We start from the raw sequence: 24,624 nt of genomic DNA, 5'->3' as shown, positions 1-24,624 counted from the left end.
CACACACACAATAAAAAAAAAAAAAACGGTTTCAGGATGATTATAGAAGACCTGAACAACTGAAAGGGTGCTTCTAATAAATAAATAATACTAAAAACAATATGCTTCGTCAAATCAATTATACTCCTAACCAAAGACCGCTGAACCATTTTGCAAAGCTGAATGCTAACAGCTTACAGTCGTTCTCAACATGAAATAAAACACTCAATAATCAGCTTTTGGAAGTTGGAATAATAATTTTTTCATGCAGGTCAGATTTAAAACAAATGACATTTAATCAGAGATAACGGGGGGAAATATTTCAGAAACACTTTCATTCAAAGATAACATACTTAGCAACACTTTAGCGCACACGCACACACACACACACACACACACAATAATGAAGCCGTTTGCACAAAATACATGAACCCAAACAGTAGGTACAAGAAATCAAATCATTTTAAAGCCAACAGCCAGATGAATATGGAAGAGGAACAGATTATTTCATATGCTTCATCAAAATCAATGACATTCAAAAGGGAAGACCACCAAACCACTGGCTACAATTCTAACAGCTGCCAACCGCTCTCTTCATGAACTAAAACACTCAATCAGCCTTTGCGAGAGAAAAACAACCAGCGGATGTTTAATCTCTGAATAAGACCAGATAGCAAGCTTTCCAGTTTGATAACCTTCACTCAAAAAGCAGAAAAGGAAAAACCGCTAGCTGATGATGAATTCAGAACCTCATCCGAAGAAAAAACACTGATTCACTGTGCTCTCCAATAGAGAACACTCCCTTTAAGTCCCTCAGTGTGAACCGTTAAGTCCTTCAGTGTGCAATAATTTGCTAAGATTCATGTCAACAGTCAGAACTCAATGAAGTTGAGCACACACATCATATTATATTGGTACCAAATAGTCTGTGATGTCTTATAGTGGTGCAGAAATATTAAAACTGTGTTGTGATGGAGTCTATGATGTCCAGCGCCACCAGGCCACCCTCATCCGATCCCAGACAGCCTCTAGAGAGTCGATGGCTGGACGCACATCCAGGATGGAAAACTGGTAGGTGTCTTTATTAATATCCCCATCGTAGTAGTCAATGACATATCGGACTTCCTTTCCGCAACGATCTACGATCCAATCATGTCGGTCGAAAGGCAATTCATATCTACAGAAAAAGTTAACGGAGAGAAATCAAGCACTCTGCAGCTTTTTAAAAATAATCTTTTGGGATTTACAGTTACATCTCACCCCATCCAATGACGTATTCTGGCTCTGGGCGAGAACTCTTTGGCTTTGCCCCCGAATTTCTTCAGAGATGGACCACAGGGACACTCACTGCCAGAGACAAACGTGTGTTTGAAATGAACAGTAATCGACAGCACTACGATGATTCTTGCACAAGAGGCAGTTTGTAGAATCAATGCAGATCCCACTGCCAGCGACCATCAAATGACAAACAGAAGGCGACAAACACAATATTATCACATATCTCGCTTATCTGACAGCAGCACGTCTACAGAGATGATAATGTAGCTTTCATCTCATTAAAATGTGTTTTGGCATCAAAAGTTACTGTATTATCAGTCACCATTATTTCTGCTAACAATATAAACACTAATCTTGGACACATTGTAATACAGTATGTAGTCTGTTATACTAGCCAAGGTTTATTAGATTTTTTTTTACATGTAAATATAGTGAAATATTCTTACAATAAAAAAATAAAAAAACATTTCATATTTTAATATATTTTGAAATGTCATTTAGTCCTGTAGTACTTTATCAGGATGAATGAATTAATATACTAAATACATTTTTTTTATTTTATTAATTGAATGCATCCTTGCTGAAAACACACATTTAAACACAGCATGCTCTCAGTCATTGGTCATGTGAAAGTGAGAGTTGGGTTGCAGTCACCTGACATGCAGCGCTTCCCACTTCAGGATTTCCTGCCAGGCTTGATCGTTGTTACGATTGTGGATCTGAATTATATTGGTCATGTCTTCTGGAGCAAGACTGTCATCCTTCCAGCGCCACCTAGCAAAACAACAAACAGCAATTAGCTATTTATAACAATTCAGAACAACAACATTAAAAAAAGACAGATTTTCCTTCCAAAATGTGCAAAATGTGTGCGTCTTTTCTGAACAGTATCAAAACAATAGCTCCGTTAAAAACGTAGTGTGCCGTCTGTCTAGACAACATTTTAAGGAATCATAGGCACACCTCGAACATTAGGCGCAAAAAATAAATAATATTCCTACCAATTTTTGCCTACCAAAATATGAAGTAACACCTTGCACGAATAAAGCAAGATTAAAGTAAATTATATATAATAATACATTAATAATAATAATAAAAACAAGAAAACATTTACATCTAAAATAAATATCCATATTACTGTATATTCCTTTTTTTGTTTTAATTGACTATGTTATACACTTATGGCTTTATTTGCACACTACCGTTCAAAAGTTTGCGGTCAGTATTATTATATTTTTTTTTTTACTTCATACTTTTATACAGCAAGGATGCATTAAATTGATCAAATGTGGCAGTAAGGACATTTCTGAAGGAACTTGTGACACTGAAGACTGGAGTAATGGATGCTGAAAATTCAGTTTTGCATCACATGAATAAATTGCATTTTAAAATATATTCAAATAGAAAACAAAAATTGTAAATATTAATTTCATAATATTACAGTTTTTATGGGTATTTAGATTTTTAAATAAATATAGCCTTGATGGGCATAAGAGATTTATTTCTAAAACATTAAAAACAACTTTTTCTATTTCAACAGATCTATTTGTATGCCGTGTGGAGTTGGAGTTTCTTGGTCTTGGGGAATAATGTGCTGTTTTTTTCTATCTAGGTAATCAAATTACATCGCTCACAGGCTTCGTGAAGCTAAGCCAAATGGCATAACTGGTCCACACAGAGCTCTCCAAAATATAACAGGACCTGTGTGGTTGTAAAACATAGATTTAGGAAATGAGACATTAAAGTAAACTCACCCCTTCCGCAGCATGGCATTCCAGAACATCTGTTCAGAAGGATAGACCCAGTTCTGGCCTGTGCCTGAACGTGGGATTTTAGACTCCTCTCTTTTCACGGACAGAGAAAACGGCTGGTCCGGGGCGGGCACCTGGTTCGGAGGGGACATCTGTGGGGAAAAAAAGCAACATTAACACACACAAGCCAAAAACAATCTCAAAGAGCGTCTTCTTACTGACGGGATGCCCAGCTCACCATGTTTGCGGGATCAATGGTTCCTTCAGAAGCTCTCATGGGACATTCAACAAACTCATAAGCTCTCTCCTGATGCGCTGGGCCGGCCGGTGGCGTCTGAGCCTGATGCATCGGGCACTCAGGAGGCGGAGAGCCTGGGTTTATATTACACATTATCATTAATTATTGTTATATAAAATTTACTGATATCAAGCTCTCGCTAACAAATGGTGCATTACTCACTTTTAGGGGGCTCTTGATGCATGGGACACCCAGGGGGTGGGGACGCCCCACCAAAATGAGGCGCTGACATTGCAGACTCTGCTAGAAGAGTTGGGGGAAGATTAGATACGGATGCACCCATGATGATGAACACCAATCCTGAAACTGAAGATCAAGTAGATACTGTCACATCATTACTTCAGTTATGCTGTTTATAGAAAATCTACTTTCTTTCATTAAATGTATCAATTATTCGCCCTCATGTCATTCCTAATCCAACAAAATACAGACTTATATCTAAAAAACATACTATATACATTTAATAAAACATGATGTGAGGCAATTTGATGTACCATATTTGAATCTATGCAAAAATATATTTTTCGTCACACAAATTTATCACAAGGCTCCAGATGGATATATGGCATGAACTATTGTTATAGCTTGTTTATGGACTTGTATGGTCATTTGAGCAGCTGGTGACAATTTTAATAGTTTGATAAAATATACATTATATTTCATAGAGATTCAGAACGACTTTTCATGCTGTTTTACATTAACTAACGTAATGTTTTAAGACATAGGCTAACATGCTATACTGTCAGTGAGAGTACAGCTGAAATAAATAGTTGTGATCATTTATGTACCGTATTTTTTTAAATGTAACATTTACCAGTCCCAAAAGCAAAGAGTTAACAAAATAGGTTATACAACATCATTCATACACAGTCATGTAAAGCAATATCACTGAGCATCAAACAACACATTCCTCTAAAAGATACCTTCATTAAACGGAAACCAGTTTTTTATATATATTGATGTAATAATATCGATCACTAAAGGTTTACAAATATGACGGCATAACTCACCTTTCCGTGTCACGAGGATCGGACGCTCCGCAATGTCAACGTGCACAGCTACTTCCGGTTCACCCGACATGCACTGCGTGCGGGGCGGGGCGGGAAGAGCATGTAGCTCATTAATATCAATTGCATTGAGAAAGCTTGCTAGATAGTCTCAGAGCCTTTGGGTAGCCTACGTCCATTAAGCTCTTTTTTTCTGTTTGATGTAATAAAGTAATAAATAATTATAATAAACTAAAAAGAAGACACAAAATAATGAATCAAAATGAACATATTGCTTTATTGAGGCAAATGGCATAACGCAAGTGAAAAATTAAGACACGTGTAAGAATAAACATGTTCATTCCTCAGGTACATGCACTTTCCTTCAAGATCCCTGTGGTCACCGAAGTAACAAATGTAAACCTTTACATGGCAATAGTTCCAGTGACATTTGTATATGGAACGCAACAGTAATAAAAATACACAGTCATGATATTGTGCATCTAGACATTCCATAATTAAAACAATGATGAACACTGAAAGTTTGGATCTTTATGTATTGAAAGGAATTTGAGTAAAAAAGTAAAATTCAATATTGTTTTGACTAAAATATATATATAGGCAATATATATAAGACATCTTAAATGGCATTTAACTGTTTAAAGATTAATAATTCAGGGTTGGAAATGACCTGCAAGGTTCTGAAAGATAATTTACATTGAATTGACTCTTCCCGTATTTTCCTTTGCTTGTTTCAGATTACTCTTGTACAGTGTTATAATTCATGTCTGTTCACACAGCTGGGCGTTTTTTCATAATGTTATTGAGACTGTGGGTGTGTGCCACCATTTACTTAAAATGTACAATTAAGAACAACAATTCTTACTTTTGACTTTTTTACATTCTTTAAATGACCCTACAAAGAACCATGTGGTACAAAATTACACTAAATGACACAAAAAGACAAGTAAATAAAATGTTTATTTAACAAAACAAAAAAGGCATTGAGTGAGTGAACAAAAAAAAAGAAAGAAAATGTGGATTCCTTTATATCTCGTGCAGGTAAAAGACAAGTAAATAAAAGATGTTTATTTAACAAAACAAAAAAAGGCATTGAGTGATTGAATAATAAAGAAAGAAAACATGGATTCTTTTAGATCTCGTGCAGGTAAAAGACAATCCTTCATAGGTCTGGCTCTCAGAATAACATTTAAAAATTCAAGTACTTAGTTCATTAAAAACAGAACAACTTTTTTCTTGTTGTTTCCACGCAAATTGCTGTTAGCCATATTAAACTTTCTTTCATACATTTTAAATCAAAACTCATGCGCTCACATCTGTGCCGCCATTGAGCGTCCGTGTACAGTTAGAGTATCTACACTAAATTCGTCATACATAGTTGACAATGAATTTTAAAATGAATTCATAAAAGTATTACCGTGAATGTGAATTCTATTATATGCTGTTTATTTACTCCGATACATTGACCAATTTTATATCCTTCCATTAAAAAAATAAATATGCCGTACAAACATTATCATGCTGTCCCAACCCAAAACTGGTTGAATAAATTAGATGCGATGCAGGAAAACCACCCAACGTTGAGAAGTCTTCGAACATTCACGAGCTACACTCTTCCTTTTAAAAGCATTCCCAAATCATAATCGATAAATTAGGTTAAGTACTGATTGGAAACACTGTACACCAACGTAATTAAAATAATTACCGTATGTTCAATTAAGTTTCTATGTACAATGCAAACATTCAGAGAACAACATCTCCGCATGCAGTTAACTGTACAGTGTGAACAAAGTGTGACATCCATTTCATGGGAACGGAGCGACATCTGAACAGAATTTGGAGCGAGTGTAAACCGTTTTCATTTAATGTGATCACAATGCATCAATGCTCATATCTTGTATATATAAAATATTTCACCTATTTAACCCACAGTTGGATCTCGGTGCATTCGATAAAATATCTAATAAATCACAAATATGTGACATCAACTTTCCAAGAGATTCTTGTTGAGTACACTGATCCAGATTGACGATTTTCCTCGTTTAGTGCAGTGCAGTTGCGTGGACGAATCTTTCACAATATACGCGGCTTTGAAATAAACGTGTACATCAGGTGACTGATCGCTTGGCCCCTCTGCACAGTACAGTGATTGAGAGCAAGGGACTGAACTTAATGTGGTTTACATGCCCACAGTTTAAAATGAAAACAAAACATGGTTAAAATACAGTTCAGCCGGTGAACTCGAACAGTGCATCGTTTGCTCTTTTTTGGTGTAGTTTCAAAACAAACACAAAATAAAAGTGGGCGGCCAGTCTTTTCTGGTGTACTAGATCTCAATTTGACATTTCGTCAGAGTTTCAGATCTTAACTCTGTTAAATATTGCTCTGGGGTGGTTTTCAAAGTCTTTACCGGTCATTATCGCACCATAGTTGTCCCATGTTGACCGTCAATATGACCCTGTCTGTAAGCAAATGGTGTAAAATTCAAATGCCCTTTCTTTTCGCTCAATTAGTTTTTCCGTTCTCCTGGATCTCAAGTTTGGATCTCCTACTGGAACGCAGGACTTTGTAGCAGCCACGAGCGATTTTATGCATCCACATGACGTTCATGATGTCCAGGCAGATGCTGGAGAAGATCCAAGCGCTACGGCCGCCGAACGAGACCTTGTAGAAGGCCTCTGTGCCATACACTGAGCACATTCGACTGTAGTATACTGGCATGACGGCGATCCGCACCAGGAAAAAAACGAGCGCCATCAGTACCCCGTTAGCCATGTTGGGCTTGGAGACTTTGGGGTAACCTAATACTTCAAAGAACCAGCTGGAAAACACAGGCGAGCAAAGTGACATGCTGTAAATGATCTACAGTACCATCACAGCATTAATTTGTGTAATTTCTTTTTAAAACACAAAATGGCATTTGAAAGGAATAGTTTACTCAAAATGAAAATTTGCTAACTCTCTGGCTTTTCAAGATTTAGACGAGTTTGTTTCTTCATTGGAACAGATTTACAAAAAATTAGCATTACATCACTCGCTAACCAACGGATCCTCTGCAGTGAATGGGTGCCGTCAGAATGAGCCCAAACAGCTGATAAAAACATCACAATAATACACAAGTAATCAACAACACTCCATTCCATCAATTTATGTCTTGTGAAGTGAAAAGTAGTGAGTTTGTAATAAATATCTAACATTAAATATATGCACACGATTATGTTTACTTTACAAGACATTTATGGACTGGAGTGGGCCGGATTACTTGTGTATTATTGTGATGTTTTTATCAGCTGTTACTGATCAGTGAGTTAACTGTCACTCTGACGGCACCCATTCACTGCAGAGGATCCATTGGTGAGCAAGTGATGTAACGCTAACTTTATCTAAATCTATTCGGATGAAGAAACAAACTCATCTACATTAATTGGATGACCTGAATGGGAGTACATTTTCAGCCAATTTACATTTCTGGGGGAACTCACAATGAAATTTTTGGTTAAAACTCCAGCACCACTTTAAATAATAAATAAAATGTGTACAGTTTGTCTTTGCTTCTGTCTGTGTTTTTTACTTTTAGCAAGAAAAGTAACAAAAAACAAAATGGTGGTTAAAAAAAATTCAATAAAATAATGAACAATGCTGGAAATGTTATAGTAAGGACATGTTAAGCCATGATACTACAGCTAATAATTTTAAACCATAATAATGAATCCACAATAAAACTAGAAACACAAAGTAAATAGTGATAATTCAGACCTCTTATTGCCGTTAATGGTTTCAAGACATGGTGGGGGAAACTACAAAGTTCACCCATTAAATATTTTGTGCTTTAATCAGCCAAATACCTACCGTTGGTTTACACATGGTGTGGAAAACTCTGCAAGCAGACGGAAGTTAGCAAAATAAGGCAACATTCCTTGACCCTGGAAACACAAGGTATAGAACAAACAAACTATGACACAGAGACGAGTTTTAGAAATTCACAGCCTCATGAATCAGCTCCAGCAGGCTCAATATCTCCTGCTGTCAGGAACCCACAATAATTTCTTCAGTGCTGAATTATGATACTTCACTCTGACAGACATAACAAAAGAGCAAAGTAAACAAAAAAAAATGTAGATAATAGAAAAAGGGTTGCATGGACAGTTATTCTATTAATATAGGATTTATATTTAGATCAAATAATGTCCCTCCATATTTATTGTCTATATTTAGTTTGTTATGTTCAGTGAATATGCAGAGGTTATAAATGACTTACAATTTTTTAAGTAAGTAAAATTGCATCCATTTATGGAGTAGAAGAATGCATGATAATTAGACTGATTTACTAAAAATCCCTGAATTATTATAAATGGATAATAGGATGATTTTAACAATGTTAATTATGAAATTAGAAACCAAAACTGTGCTTTCAGTCATAACAACCCACATTTCAAATAATCCACATATTGTCAGGCGCATACAGTGGGGTCCAAATGTCTGATACCACTAATGAAAAATATTCTATTGTGAATTCTTCACAACAAATTAAAATGATTGAAAGTAATTATTATATATTAAATATAGATAGTAAATAAAATAAAGTCATGTTGTGCTACAGTGGAAGCAATCTAACCAAACAAAGACATTCACATGGTCAATGTCACATATATTTGATTATGACTTAGAAATAGTTCAGAATATTAAAAAGATAGTTCAGCCAAAAATGAAAATTCAAATATCATTTACTCACCCTCAATCTGTTCCAAACACAAAATTTTATATTTTGAACAATGTTGGTAAGCAAACAGTTGACAGTCATCGAGTTCCATAATATGGAAAAAAAAAATGACTAATATATATATACATATATATATATATATATATATATATATATATATATATATATATATATATATATATATATATGTTTTTATTATTATTATTATTATTTTTTTTTATTTATTTTTTTACAGAAAAAAACTCATTCAGGTTTGAAAAAAACTTGAGGGTGAAAAAAGTATGCCAAATTTCATTTTTAAGCATTTTTTTATGTTATTAACATTATACATTATTTACATGTTTCCAAAACACTAATACTTTATTTCTAGGATAAAATAAAGAAAAAGTCCCAGATTTTTAATGTGGTCTTATACTCTTTGATCCCACTGTATTAGTGCAGCAATGGTCAGCCATGCACGTTTTGTCAGAAAAGAAGCCTTTAATAGCCTTTTCTTGCAAAATGAAATATTCCTCTCCAAACCAGTTTGGCATTATCATTCCTCTAGCAAGAAAATAAACATTTGGCATCTCGATAACACACTTACCTTGAGGGCTGCAATTAAAACACATATTAGCATACTTACTGCAAAACGTATAAAATCAAGGATAAAAAAAAAAAATAATCAGGTTGGCTAGCAGATGCATGCTGGTACTCCTAGGTACTGGTAAGTCCATACTGTAACTGGGCTTTAGTAACTGCTCAGAGTTCCATAACAGCAGGACAGCAGACAAGACAGGAGAGAGTCCATCTAGATCAGCCAAGCCTATGTCCCTCATCTCTAAACCCGACTAACAGTGACACTGGTAGTTTTTGCATGAAGGGTTTCGCTGGTCAGAGGAAGTGAGGCTGTGTTATTTAAGAAGTCATGTTAGGTGGAACAGAGACAGACTGACAGACAGATTCTTGGAAGAAAAAAGAAAAAAAAGGTGGAGAAAAAAAAATGCAAAAAGAACGAACGACACAGAAGCAGCAACACCATTTAAGACTCGCTGGACATGCACTATGAGAAACAAATCGCATGACACTGACAATTTGATTTTATTCTACAAACAAAAAAAAGCCTCTTACAGTTTGATAGAATATTTAAAGGTCACATGTCAGTGCTAAATTTAGAGAAATGCTCTTAAAATGAAGCACAGTTATTAAACACTGAAGAGACTGATGGGGTATATTATGCTTATAATAAAAATAAGGCGAATATTATAATTTAGCCTGGGAAGAAGACAATAATTAACAAAAAGACACTTAAACGTTCTGCTTTTAACGCTAATAGCATTCTAAACACAGGAAACAATAACAACGAATGACATTTCCAACGACAGACTTAATTACTCACGAGAACTGACGGAAGACTTCCAGCTCCATGTTATAGTACACCTATTATCTTGTAATAATCATTTACAAAAAAGGCTGGAAATGGCAGTCATTAAAGTGACCAGTGACAGTATGGTCTACATCCTGACAACAAAATGCACGTTCAGGTTTGAGGCGATCCTCAAAGTTGCATTAAAATCACTGCAAGGTAACTGTAGGGTATGTAAGCAACAATAAAGCCATTAATATCAAAAGTCGCTGCCCCAGATGCATTTTTAGGATTTTATATATATATATATATATATATATATAGAAATGAACCAACCAAGACAATTAATTAGGCCATCAAAAATAATTTGTCATGGTTTTTCTACATAACAGGTGCCCTTTGAGTTTCTGTTGTATTTGTATGAACAATATATCTGTTGCTGAATTAAAAAAATCTAATACAGTATATTCGATCACACTCTTGTTTTGCTTTTTTTCCCCATTCATGCATTTGTTAAACACATAGTGTGCAAGCATGACCGAGAAAACATGTTACCATGTCAGTTCATACCGTGAGGATTACCCATTAATGACTAACAATTAACAGCTTTTAAAAAGTTAACTTAAGTTAACATTTCATTCAGTAGCATGTGTACTTATTACAAAGCATATAAATATATACACATACGCATTAATACATATATAGAAAATCTCCTGGATCTTAATGCATCTTTTTTCCTTCTGGAGCTTCAGTGACGGACTTTTTTTTGTAAAACTTGGGTACGAGTCGCTCCGTTGTCCTCAGTGTGAAAGATGGATCTCAAAATCATACAGTAAATGTTAAAAAAAGGTTTAAATACGCAAAAGATGCTGGAAAAATAAATTCAACTATTATTTTCTCTTGTGAACTATATGTAAGAGTCTTTTATGTGAAATATCTTACTCGGGTCAGTACTAAATAAAAATAAAATGCCTATTAAGAACATATATAAAATAGTTAAAACATTACAGATCATGACTTTAAAGGGGTCATATGATGCAATTTCAAGTTTTCCTTTCTCTTTGGAATGTTAAAAACTGTTCGTGAATACATAAGATCCCTAAAGTTGCAAAGACTAGAGCAGGGCTATTCAAATCTTGCCCTGGAGGGCCAATGCGGTGCAGAGTTTGGCTCCAATCCTGATCAAACTCACCTTCCTGTGATTTTCTAATGATCCCAAAAACACTGATTAGCATGCTCAGGGGTGTTTGACTAGGGTTGGAGCCAAACTCTGCACCGCATCGGCCCTCCAGGGCAAGATTTAAATAGCCCTGGACTAGAGTCTCAAATCCAAAGAGATATTCTTTATAAAAGTTAAGACTCATCCATGCCCCCTAAAATGCCTTGTTTAAACACGCCCCCACATGTTTATGTCACAATGTGGTAAGTGTTTCCATAATGACGCCCAAATGTTCATGCAAAGAAAGGCGGCGCAACTTTGATTCTCGCTGCTGCCACCATCACCATTTCATAGAGACGCTGTTTCGTTATAGTGAAAATACCTCATTTGGTCTTCCAAAGGGGACACTACTAGAAATCGGTGGTTAAGTTGTATTTACAACACTGTTCCAGAACAGTTCAATCCAAATATTCAGATTTACACAGCGCATTTTATGGAGGACTGTTTCTTGATCCTAGGAGAGAAGACTACAATCCTAGCGCTTCTGATTCGTTTACATTTGTAATGGATTTGCCACTGATGATTCAAACTCGAGTGTTGAGCAGCAGTTCTCAATTCCAGTCTTCGCTTCCCCCTGCTTGCACATTTTGTATGTGTCTGTTATCGCATCGAAGTCCAAGTCATTATAATCAGTAATTATGTCCCCACTGGATGCATGCATCACAGTATGACAAGGGGCATCACAGTATGACAAGGGGCATAGCATTTCTGTCACATGCTTGAGGCATTCGACCAGATCACAACGCACTGGATAGCTGGCCAATCAGAGCACACCTCACTTTTCAGAATGACGAGCTTTCTAAAAATTGATGTTTAAGAAAAGTGAGGCGCAGAGGAGAAACAATAATATACAGTATGTCGAAAATAGTTTTTTTTTTGTTATAACCTTAAACCACATAAACATTTAATTACATCAAATACACAAAATAATGTTCTCTTTAGTAACATCACATGACCCTTTTAAATATCACCGTTTTAGGCACCCATTTTACAGAATGACTCATGCCAAACAACGGAGCATCAACCGATGCTATTCTAAAGGTTTAGTTTCATTTCATAACTAATTTCTGAATAATTTCTATCAAAAGGAATGAGTAATAACTTGTGCAACATGTAAACTAAATGCGTAGTTACTCAGAATTTAGCTGAGGACCAGATCAACCTGTTATTAAGCAAAACCTTTTCATATTGTGAGTGTGGAGCATCTTGACACAGCCCAACAAACGAGTGCTTTCTCGCTGTTACTCATCCTGCAGTTGAGTTTGTTTGTTAGAAGGAGTTGTTTTAGTAGAGAGACTATAGGAGGAAGATCGGCTCAAAGCAGGGGAAGGTATCAGAGCATGCACACAGGAAACCCTCCAAGAAGCACCAAAGGAACAGCGAGCATCAACACATGCACACAATCCAATCTGGTGCAGTTTGGGCTGAAAGCCAGCCAGAACTGACCGATGGAGTTGCTAAAGGCGGGTCAGTGAGGCAGAGTTGAAGAGGAGAGAATGGACTTCTGCATAACAGTCAATGAGCATTCCATGCAAAAAATACCATCATCACATCATCATCATCATCATCATCAAAATCAGCTACAGAACTTGGTGACCTAGAGGGTAACCGTCCAACTGAACCAAGAGTGAACAGTAGTGGCCTCAGTGGTGTAGTGTAGTGGTAAAAGATCTGGGCTGCTTACTGCAACCATCTAGAAACCATTTTAAACCAAAAACAAAGAATATTCTATATAGGGATGCACAAAACAAACATGTTTCTTAAGAGCGGTTTAAATAAGAGGTGCAATTGTGTTCTTAACTAGACAGAGCACGACAGAAAGCCTCAATCTCAAAAAGCATAAAAGCTTTCAAAGTTGGTCTATCTTTTAAACTTACTTTTAAACATCAGTCTAAATGCATTTATGCAATGATGATGCTTCAAAAATTGTAAAAAGAACATTTTCCAAGACAGCTGTACTTTGCAAACTAATAAATAATGGATGACATGTAATCAAGATGGTAATTAAAGCGCCTGTTTTGTTTATAAAGCTTTTTTGATTAACTATTCAACCTCACTTTGGTTACCAACAAGTTAGTTGCTGGATGATTAGTCAACCACATGATTTATCCTTAATATTAAAAAATAAATAAATAAATAATCTACAAACGAAGCCTTTGCATACTACATTTAAAAACAAAGGAAAATGAACTTCTACTCAGAATCTGAACATTCAGAGACGTCCACAAGTTACATATCTTGTTAAAAATACCCAAAGAAGGTCGCTAGACTAGAATGACAGGATGCAGTTCTTTCTACAGTATTTCCTGGACATTTATTTAAGATAATGTACAGTCAGTCTGTCATTACTGGTAAATAAACTCCAACAGAGAAATCTGGTTTCACCATGATGGGGTTTATGTTGCCATAAAAACTGGCTGCCAGTCCATTATCCTACTTATTACACAGCGATTTGCATGAATAAATAAATGCATAAATAAATACATACACAAACACATAAATGCAATTAAAAATAAGTAAATAAATAAACGGGCAAAAGATGTGTTTAAATTATTATGCGAAAGAAAAAAAAACAGATTGAAATGAGAAACATTAAACTAGCAATTATCTATGTTATTATCCAGACACATTTTGCAACAAAATACTGCGATTTGCCTGCAATACTACAGAAATGACCGATCAGAATGGTTTCAGAATTTCATGTACAGGGACAAATCCTTCTGACCATCCTGTTCCTCTGTTTATGGTTTAGCGATCGCTCTCGTGTGGTGGATCATCAGCCAGGGGACACAGAGCTTTCAGCACCAGCTGCACACCTGACACTACCACTGCTCACTCTTGGTTGTCTCTTTCCCATCTTGCCTGCATGTTCTGTTACGGGACAACAGGGGACTCACCAGTACATAGTAGTAAGCATACAATGCTGCCAGGTGGTGGATTACAAAAAACTTGTCTCCTATTGCTCTCCAATAGTAAAATATAAGCAGCAGATCTGAAAAACACAGAAAAGGCAAGAAGAGTCAGAAAACACTGCTATAACGGTGATTAATACATTCATAGAACTACTAATAATATGGCCAACCTATAATATTCCAACATATCACAAGGAAACACTGATCTACGGACATCTGCAAAACAAACTTTTTCTCTGTGGTCATCTTTACCTTGTTTCAGAGGATTCCATAAAGCCTCTGCAAACACTGTATACCGTATTTTTTGGACTTTAAGTCGCACCTGAGTATAAGTCGCATCAGTCCAAAAATACGTCATGACGAGGAAAAAAACATATATAAGTCGCACTGGACTATAAGTCGCATTCATTTAGAACCAAGAGAAAACATTACCGTCTCCAGCCGCGAGAGGGCGCTGTATGTCTTCAGTGTAGACTACAGGAGCACTGAGCAGTAATGTTTTCTATTGGTTCATTTCTCTTGGTTCATTTCTCTCGTTCATGTCAAATTAATAAATTGATAAATAAGTCGCACCTAACTATAAGTCGCAGGACCAGCCAAACTATGAAAAAAAGTGTGACTTATAGCCCGGAAAATATGGTACCTGTGTTCTTTTGGTTTATTTTATTTATCATTTGAGAAAATTTTAACATTACATATGGATGCGCCAATCCGATATTCAAATCCGGTATCGGCTCCGATACTGCCATTTTTCTCGGATCGGGTATCGGTCAGAGAAGGCAGATCCAAATATATTGGTCTAATAACTGGTAACAAGTTAATGACAAAAATAAAAATTACAACTCGAAATAGAAAAAAAATAATAATAATTAAAGCAAACCTCAATAATCACCAAGTGCAAAAAGCTTTAAAAAAAAGAAAAATAATTCTTCAAAAGCATAATATTATAATAGACATTTTACAGAATCATCTGTAACCAGGTTAAAATGGTCACAGAGATGGTGAAATGTTTCTAGAGAGGGGTTTCTTTGTTGAAAATTGGATAACAAACAATTTAAATAAGTCAATCTACTAAAAACCCGCTAAATTGCAATCAGGAGCATTAGTACAAAAAATTTAACTAAAAATTACAATAAACCCTCAACTGTCCCCATAATATTTTGCATTTAAATGCATGATGCAGCACTCCAAACACTTTCAGATATCTGCCATCATCTCTCACCAGATATGAGGTAGCCTGTAGTAATGCTCACGTTTATCTTCACCAGAGTAGGATCTCCCCTGTTGTGGTAAAGATGAGGAGAAGGCACTGAGATTTACAACAAGATCACCTTAAAATAGTAACTGAAAGCATCCTGCTCGTCTTTAAAGAGCAGCGCTTTTCCAGCATGCTCTGAATGAGTTTTGACCGGTCTGTTTAACAGCAAAGTGCTCACCATACGGGGTCCTGATTGACAGCCTCATCGAAGAACAGGATGTAGAGGCAGAAAAGGCCCACCAACAGAGCGTGGAGCGTGGACACAGTCCTGCAGAGACACAGAAAGCGACAGGTTTTATAGCACGACGGCAGTGTTAACAGTGGATTGCTTCTCCCATAAAACAATATCAAGTTGAAACAATGGAAACAGAGTGACTGACTGCTGTCAATCAACTCAGCACTGTGTCCTACATCTACAGATCTGTTCTCTTGACAGCCCACTGAAATGAGCATTATAGCTGCTTAGAAATGGTCAATATAGTTTGACATATTGTAATTGTATGTATAAGTGGAATTGTTTTGTAATTTGATTCCAAAATAATGACACTTAGGAGTCAGTAAAATCAAAAACATACAATGCAAACAGTTATGTTTAAGTAATTTCTGATTTGATCTTTTGAGTAGGTTCCTTTTAGTGAAATAGAACAGTGCAATTTGATTCCAAAACAAATGATTATTTTTTAGTGAACCAGAAAAATACACCGTGTGGGACCGGTGTTTGGTTATGTCTTAGTTACGACTGAGTCTTTTGAGTCCATCAAATCCACACTATTTGACCAATACAATTCCAAATCAAATGACTCTAATGAGCAAAAAGCATTTGTTAAGGAATCATTTAGACATTTTTTGCACTGTATGAGTCTTTTCACCCAGTTCTTCTCAAAGTATCAGAACCACATGGTACAACCAGTGTAATCTGATTTCTTAACAAATGACTCTTTAGACAGCTGTTTTTAGTAAATCAAAAACATGTAGTGCAACCAGTCTTCCAAATGAATTAGTCTTTTGATATTTATATATAAATCAGTACCACACAGTGCAATCAGTGTAGTCCGATTCCTAAACAAATGACTCTTTATGAGCCAGTTCTTTTTAGTGAATCAAAACCATACAGTTCAACTAGTCTTCCAAACGATTCCTGAACTAATGATTCTTTTGAGCCGGATCTTTTAAGTAAAACAGATAGAAACAGTGCAACCAATCATCTAAATGATTCCCAAATGAATTAGTCTTTTGAGTGAGTTCTTTTTAATTAATCAGAACCACAAAGTGCAACCAATGTAGTCTAATTCCTAAACAAATTACTCTTTATAAGCCAATTCTTTTTAATGAATCAAAACCATACAGTGCAACCAATTTCCAAACGATTCCTGAACGAATGAGTCTTTTGAGCCGGATCTTTTTAGCAAATCAAACATATAGTGCAACTAGATACGTCTATGTGATTCCCAAATGAACTGAGTCATATCTTTTAATGAATCTGTGTAGACCAATTCCTAAACAAATGACTCATTCAATCAAACACGTACAGCTTACAATTACTCCTTTGTACTTAAACACTGAACATGATAAGGTAATGCATCCAAAGAGAAAATGCAGAACTAGTCCAAGATGACAAAACGTGTTTCTGTACCTTGAGTTCCATTCGATCTTCTGTTTGTGGGTGAGTTTGAGGAAGCCAGGGCTGATTCTGGATGATGCCCATGGGCTCACGCTGTGAAAGAGCCACTGGAAGGTGCAAAAACTCACCACCGAGATGAGCAGGATCAGCTGGCTGAAGGGGTCCATGGCCACCTGACCCCACTGCAATAGAAAGAGTAATATAAAAACACTTGACGACGCTTTACAGAAAGACATGCATATCATCGTCCTGTTGAAATAACAACGGAAAGCTGTGAAACGGAAAGGACAGTTTCAGTTGAAAAGTAAGGTAAATGTTTAACAGACATGCCCTCTGCCATTAATGTGTTAGCAATGAGAAACAAAAGAGGTGACGCAAAGCCCACCTTTATCTGAAACCCATAAACTAATACAGGCTGTGGGAACGGTCACAATATCAGTCCTCTCTGACTTTATTTAAAGCATCACTGGTTATTATTAATGCTGCTAGGTGTGATGCAAGGTCTGTTGACCTTTCCAAAACAGTCCAAAACCTCAGATATGTCTCACAATCAGGATGTACAACTGTACTAGCAGGCTTCTGTTGTCATAAACGACACCATGTGCAATACTTGATAGAAGTACTGTATGCACGGATCATATTGAGCTTGGATCTAAATGTCGAGCTTCTCCCCATACAGTTCCTCTTGCAGTCTGTTGCCATCACTGCGCACCAGAAAAACAAGTCTGTCCCCTTTGAAGCACATAGATAGGAAGCAGTGATCCATAATGATAAAGCTTGGGACAAAATAATCATAGAGTTTCAACTGGGTCCAGCAGGAGTGAATAAGCACAAAGCACAAAAGACATAGATCTCATTCACCTCTTCTTACTAAAAGGTACAAACATATATATTTTTAAGGTACCAGTATGCACCCTTAAGGGGTAAATAAAGTACAAAGGTGTACTTTCTGAAAATGTACTGTACCACCCCAGTAACAACTTTTTTAACAACTGGATTGAACCGAGTGCCTCTTGAGTAAACCTATTGTAGACAAGCACTTAATTCAATTATTCTTCTTTAACTGGTGATATATTATATTATTTATTAGTGGTCGACCAATGTTTTTTTGACTGTCAATGCATATCTTGGAAAGCAGGGGGGTGATAGCCAATATAAAGCAGATATAATTAATTTTTTATTATTAATAAAAAAAAAATACTGAAATAATGGATTAAATGGATGGATTAAAAAATACTAATGTCTTAAATAAACATACTTTAGATGACAAAGTATTGCTCACTTATAAATATTTAATAAGAATATAATTAAAAAGGAAGTAAACACTTTAACCAACAGGGCACTCAGTATTACTCAGTCTGTGTGAATTGGGAATCATATTTTTCAAATAAAGCCAAGGTAACACTCATTTCACATACAAAACACAGAGAAAACAAATATGATAGTGGGCAGATGCATAAAGTGCAGCATAATTTAAAATCATGAGTTTAAAGTTTAGAGCATTCAGTTCACACGGACCAATCGTCACACTGAGAACACGCGATCATGCTGGATAAAAACACACACTTCATAAGATCTCACAGCTGGATTCGACTGAGTTTGCAAGGTTTGTGAAATTAAATATTCATTAGCCATTCAAAGATTTGTTTAAATTATATAAATGCATATTTGCTTAATGCTGACGGCAGACAAGAAAGTATTATAATGTTTGCCTTTCTATTACTAAAAGCAATCGTTATAATACATTCTGTAAACATTAACTCCTTTGTTTAACCGTTCTATCGGATCATTAGGCAGACTTCTATCCTAATTAGACCGAACTATTAAAGGGGTCATATGATGTGATTAAAACTGTTCCTTTCTCTTTGGAGTGTTACAAGCTCTTGGTGCATAATTAAGATCTGTAAAGTTGCAAAGACTAAAGTCCCAAATCCAAAGAGATATTCTTTATCAAAGTTAAGACTCTACCATGCGGAACACCCCCTAAAATGGCTCATTCAAACACAGCCCCCATGTCTACGTCACTATGTGGAAATATTTATATTTAATATATTAAATATAAATATTTATAAAGAAAAAAGGTGTGGTTTCAGAAATCGCAGTTAGTATTAAAGCAGTCATGTCAGGGAGATGCTGTGTGTATCTAGACGAAAGCACGAGAGAGAGAGAGAGAGAGAGAGAGAGAGAGACTGTCACATAGTAGAGTCAGCTGTCTTAACCGTCCGTGGCTTGTGTACTGCAAACACATACGAGCTTCATCACTGTGTCTGTCACGCGACTCTGTTCCTCAACCGGGCTTGATCTGATGGTAAATCTAAGGACATTATTAACAGTCTTTACATTTATTTAGAAAGATGAAGCTCGCGATTGTGGAAAGAGGTGTTACATTTCTGACGAGTGCTTGTGGTGTTCGGCCAAATCACAATGCATTGGGTCAGTTGGCCAACCAGAGCAGACTGTGCTTGTCGGACGGAGGGACTTTGTAGAAAACGACACATTTGAGAGAGGAGGGGCATAGAGGACCTACAATAATGTACAGTATTTGAAAAATAATGTGTTTTTTGAACATTAAAGCATGTCAAGATATTCTGTTACACCAAATACACAAAATAATGATCTTAAAAAAAAAAGCATCATATGACCCCTTTAACAACGACAGTAAAAAATTTATTTAATAAAAAAATAAATAAAATAAAAAGAGAGAGAAAGAATGTGAGCACTGTAAGTCGTTATTTTTGTTTTCTTCACTTACAAAACGTTTTCCCGTCGCTTCATATAACCTAGATTGCACGTCTGATGGCAGATACAGTATTCTGACGATGACTTTTCATACCTTTTATGGACCTTGACACTGTTATTTACTTGGCAGTCTATGGGACAGTCTCAAGCCTCCAGGTTTTCATCCAAAATATCTTAAATTGTGTTCCCAAGAGCTTTAAAGGGTTTGGAACAACATGGGGGTAAGTGATCAATGCCAAAATTTTCATTTTGGGGTGATCACTGCATCACAGAAATATAATATTTTATATAAATACACAAATATACATATTATATGTATACATATGCACATATATACAGACAGACACACACTATTAAAAAAAAACAATAAACTGTACTTTTCAGTACATAAAATTTACAAATATGTCCTCGACACAAGGACAATCCAGAAAACTCAAAAAGGAAGCATTGTTTAACATCTTTCACAGGGCATCTAAATGCTCATAACATCTCCTGTTGATCTACTTTCATGACTTCTGGCCCACAACAGCTAATGGAAAACATGAATGGCACTCTTACCTGAGGCTAGAAGTGTTCAAAGGACAAGAGAAAAATACAAAGCATGCACCCGTTGCACTGAGAGTGTAGTGAGAAGAGACTGATATGGTTTTGAAATCCACGAAATTTTAGTTTTGTGGCTTTTAGTCTGCATACTAGCTGTAAGGCGATCTACACTGAAGAGCAGTCAGATCCCACTATAAACTTTAAGTGGAGAAACAAATTTAAAAAATGATAAGTGTCCACTCAACATTTTTAACGACAGATGTAGCAGTTAAACCGTCATCTGCCGGATACAGAGTGAGTCTCTGCTGTTTTTACGTGTCACAACAACTGTAGACTCCCAACAGCAAGCCAACAGTCATGAAGATCTGCATATGAGCAGAAATATATTAAAACAAGTTTCACACAGGAAATGAGTCACTCATTCCTATCCTATGCCTTAACTTGCTCACTATTGCTACACAAAAGTTTTGGTTTTCTGCACCAAAACGTAGGCTCCCTACACTAGCCAACAACAAGGTAGTTCCACCGCAAAATAATACCTCTGGTTCAGCCAATGTGTCTATGTTGGGTTAGTTGGAACAATTGAACGAGGGAGTTCACCGCTGTCAAGATAGGCTTTTAAAAAAAAAAAACTAACTATTTTAAAATTCCTGCTACATGACCAGACAAAACAGAGAGCAAATCCCTGAAACTGACCAAAGATTTCCAGATGATGCAAAATGATGCGTTTTGTTTTTATTCCTGTGGATTTTTGCTGAAAAATAAACCGGAATCATGGTACATGTAACTAGAGGTAGACTGATATGCCTTGATCTTTATAAGAAAATGACTCCCAGTGTGCAAAAACTTACTAGATTACCGAGTGCACTGATAGTTAGTGTCTTTTACTTTTACATGCAAAATGTCATTGCAGCAAATGGTATGCATATCATAAATATCAGCTTTATCAGCCATCGGCCATCACAAAATCCATATCTGTCAACCAATACAGTTAACACTGAGAAACGCACACTGTAACAAAACTGGTTGAAAATCTACAAAGAATACAAAGCGTTAAGGAGGTTATAAAACAACTGAGTTGTAGTCAGCATTATTTTAGAACATGGTCAAACAACTAAACCAACAGACTGTGACATCAGCACATCTCCTCATGGGGTGACAGGAGTAAAAAAAAAAAACAGCAGCCAATAAATTTAGATGTACTTTATGTAGCAATAAGCAACATGCACACATAAAGGAGGGGTAAAGGTGAGGGTATTTAAAGGTCCTATACAGGTTCACACTTGTTGTGCAAGGCAGGCATCCAACGAGGTCATGAAGCAAAATGGTAACAGGAAGTTCAGCAGTTTTCACAGATGAACACATGCTGCATGTGCATGCATCTCCATTGTGAACATGCAGTTTAAGAAACAAAAAGCCAACTGTAAAAACTTTCAGTTGCAGAAATGTCTGATTGGGTAGATTAACCTGCTTTCCATACTGGTGTACAGGTTTGTCATGTGGGTGGCAGATCACAGCACTGACAAAGCTGCATTGCTGACATGCTTTAGTGCATTGAGCAAATGCATCATATTTTAAAGAGAAGCAGTGCTGCTTTGAATGAAAGATTGACCAGGCAAAGCAAGGCTCATAGAGGAGCAGAATGGATGGACTGCTAAATAGATGAGTTATTAAACCCCTGAGGAAACTGCAGTGCAAAAGCAGCCAGCCACAATCTACAAAGTACACACATAAATATACAGAAACAAAATTGTATTAGATTACTTTTTTTAATTAAGGCATGGAAACCACAATTTTACATTTTTACATTGTGGTTTCCAAGCCTTCTTTTTTTTTTTAAGTTAATGAATTAGATATACTATAAAATATATATACTTATATATAAATAATAATAATGAAATATTTATTTACAAAAGTATTAAAATTTATTTACAAAAAGTATTTCCATAAAAAATATATATATAGCCTATATATATATATATATATATATATATATATATATATATATATCCTATATATATATATATATTATATATATATATGTTTTTTATGTGTTTTTTTTTTTTGAGACGAAGTCAAAAAGTCAACAAACTGTCAACCTGACTTTTTGACTTTGTCAAAAGGTGGATATTCCAGTTTAGCAAGAAGAATCCTTAATTACTATAATCATTTTGGTTTATTACGGTTTTGTTTAAAATTATATTCATAGATATTTTTATTTAAATGATAATCATAACTAATAATAAATAAAAATAAAAAAAACATTTTAAAAATATTTTGTCAATAAATTAATTTTTTATATTGCTTGATTTGTATAACCTGAAAAATAAAAGCCCAAATCGAATATATATATATATATATATATATATATATATATATATATATATATATATATATATATATATATATATATATATATATATACACACACGTTTTCCAAAACTATTATAACATTTCTAACAACAATGCATGTTTATTTATTTTATTTTATTTTAATTTGGTATTTGTAAACTACTCACACATTATAGCTCTCAAAACTGAAAGTAAAAAATATCTCAAAAGAAAGTACTTTTTAAAAATCACGAATAAAGTTTTTTTTTTTTTTTTTTATGAAAAATGTCAAATATAACCAAAACGTGTGCTGCATTTAGCATTTCCATTAAATACAGAGGAAATTAATGGTTTTCTGGTTGCAAACCTGAACAAATGTTTCCCTTCAGTACTGACATCTATCTTCAGTTAGACTACAACACATTTTTAAAGTGCATAAATATTAAACTCAGATTTTGTTTTTTAAATGTATTTTTTAGCGTTCATTTGTGAATAATGTCGGTCATTTAACTCCGACTGGTCTACTGCATTGAACCGCATTGCTTGTGCAACAAATGCACATATACATGTAACTAAATTTGTGCATAGATGAGCATTTTATGAAGATATGCGCGTGCGAAACATACATCAAAGATCGTAATTCAGCACTGACAGTCTGATAACACAAACAAACAAACAAATACTTCACATCTCTACTAAAGCTCTGTAAAAACATTGCGATGTAGGAAATCGACTCGTGTTGTTACAAATACGCCTGCTGCTTTCTTTAGGCCACATCACACCGCAGTGCTGGCTGAAAACACAACGCTTGTGCATTAAAATATTGCTTGATATAAAGCAGTGCACGCATAACCATATGCTTACCTCTTATTGTTCATCAACGTGTCTGTTGGTTACTTGTGCATGGTGTCTGAAAACATGGGCTGATAAAAATCCGTGTATTTCGTCAATCAGACACATGCATGATTCTCCTCTCTCCGCGATATGAAATGCATGATTTCATATCAAAAACGGGTGATCCTTATAATAATCTCAATCTGCGATGCGTGTTGGGTTTATAAACGCGCGACGGTGAGAGCATGTTGGGGATGATGATGTGAACCAATGTGTGTTAATGATGGCTGTCTGTAAGTGAAGGTGATAGGATCCAATTTCAGCTTCATTCTTAAAGGCTATGGTGCAGGTTAAACACTACTTTCGATTAATGGGTACGTAAAGCAGTCAAGATATGTATATAAAGTTAGAAATGTCTCCAAAATGGTGTTAAAGTCCAGTTTTTGTAGTTTTTGGTTAGTAACGGTTATTTTTTACGCAATTCGGCGATGACGTCACATGAGGTAGACGTGCTGGAAGGTAGCCCCAGCCTTGCAGCTCAGCAGCTACTAGAACTAGTTCTAGCACTCAGTGACTATGGCGTCTAACTGGGATGAGGAAGAGGTGGAAAGACCCACAGTTAACATTTATGATGGCCCACAGCCATATAATTTCGAACCGTTTAGACGTGACAGGGCGAATGAGGAAATACCGAGAGCCGATGGCAATCAAAGACAAATAAATGCATGGTCAGAGGAGAATGACTGGAGAGTTGGTGAAATGTCCTGGTGAGTTGCTACCATTTAGAAA

The 24,624-nt window shown here is 35.7% G+C and overlaps 2 protein-coding genes across 3 annotated transcripts; both read right to left on the bottom strand.

Annotated features, from left to right (window-relative positions):
- Positions 1-251: 251 nt before the first annotated feature.
- Positions 252-4,475, bottom strand: LOC127945999 (holocytochrome c-type synthase). Its single transcript, XM_052542261.1, has 7 exons — positions 4,317-4,475; positions 3,469-3,612; positions 3,247-3,380; positions 3,012-3,160; positions 1,912-2,031; positions 1,240-1,326; positions 252-1,156 (listed from the first exon to the last, which is right to left on the bottom strand). Exons 1-7 carry the CDS (start codon positions 4,384-4,386, stop codon positions 958-960), a joined length of 903 nt encoding a protein of 300 aa, XP_052398221.1. The 5' UTR covers positions 4,387-4,475; the 3' UTR covers positions 252-957.
- A 95-nt stretch (positions 4,476-4,570) lies between these two features.
- LOC127946000 (TLC domain-containing protein 4-B) lies at positions 4,571-24,572 on the bottom strand. Of its 2 annotated transcripts, none has more exons than XM_052542262.1 (7): positions 23,866-24,572; positions 17,401-17,570; positions 15,946-16,035; positions 15,732-15,790; positions 14,495-14,589; positions 8,163-8,236; positions 4,571-7,134 (listed from the first exon to the last, which is right to left on the bottom strand). In XM_052542262.1, exons 2-7 carry the CDS (start codon positions 17,553-17,555, stop codon positions 6,819-6,821), a joined length of 789 nt encoding a protein of 262 aa, XP_052398222.1. In that variant the 5' UTR covers positions 17,556-17,570; positions 23,866-24,572; the 3' UTR covers positions 4,571-6,818. The 2 variants fall into 2 exon arrangements, with proteins under 2 accessions (XP_052398222.1, XP_052398223.1); XM_052542263.1 differs by lacking the exon at positions 23,866-24,572 and adding an exon at positions 20,686-20,954.
- Between the last annotated feature and the right edge of the window lie 52 nt (positions 24,573-24,624).

The sequence above is a fragment of the Carassius gibelio genome, chromosome A24, assembly GCF_023724105.1.
Source record: "Carassius gibelio isolate Cgi1373 ecotype wild population from Czech Republic chromosome A24, carGib1.2-hapl.c, whole genome shotgun sequence".
In the NCBI taxonomy this organism is placed as follows: domain Eukaryota; kingdom Metazoa; phylum Chordata; class Actinopteri; order Cypriniformes; family Cyprinidae; genus Carassius; species Carassius gibelio.
This window is presented reverse-complemented; position numbering and strand designations above follow the sequence as displayed.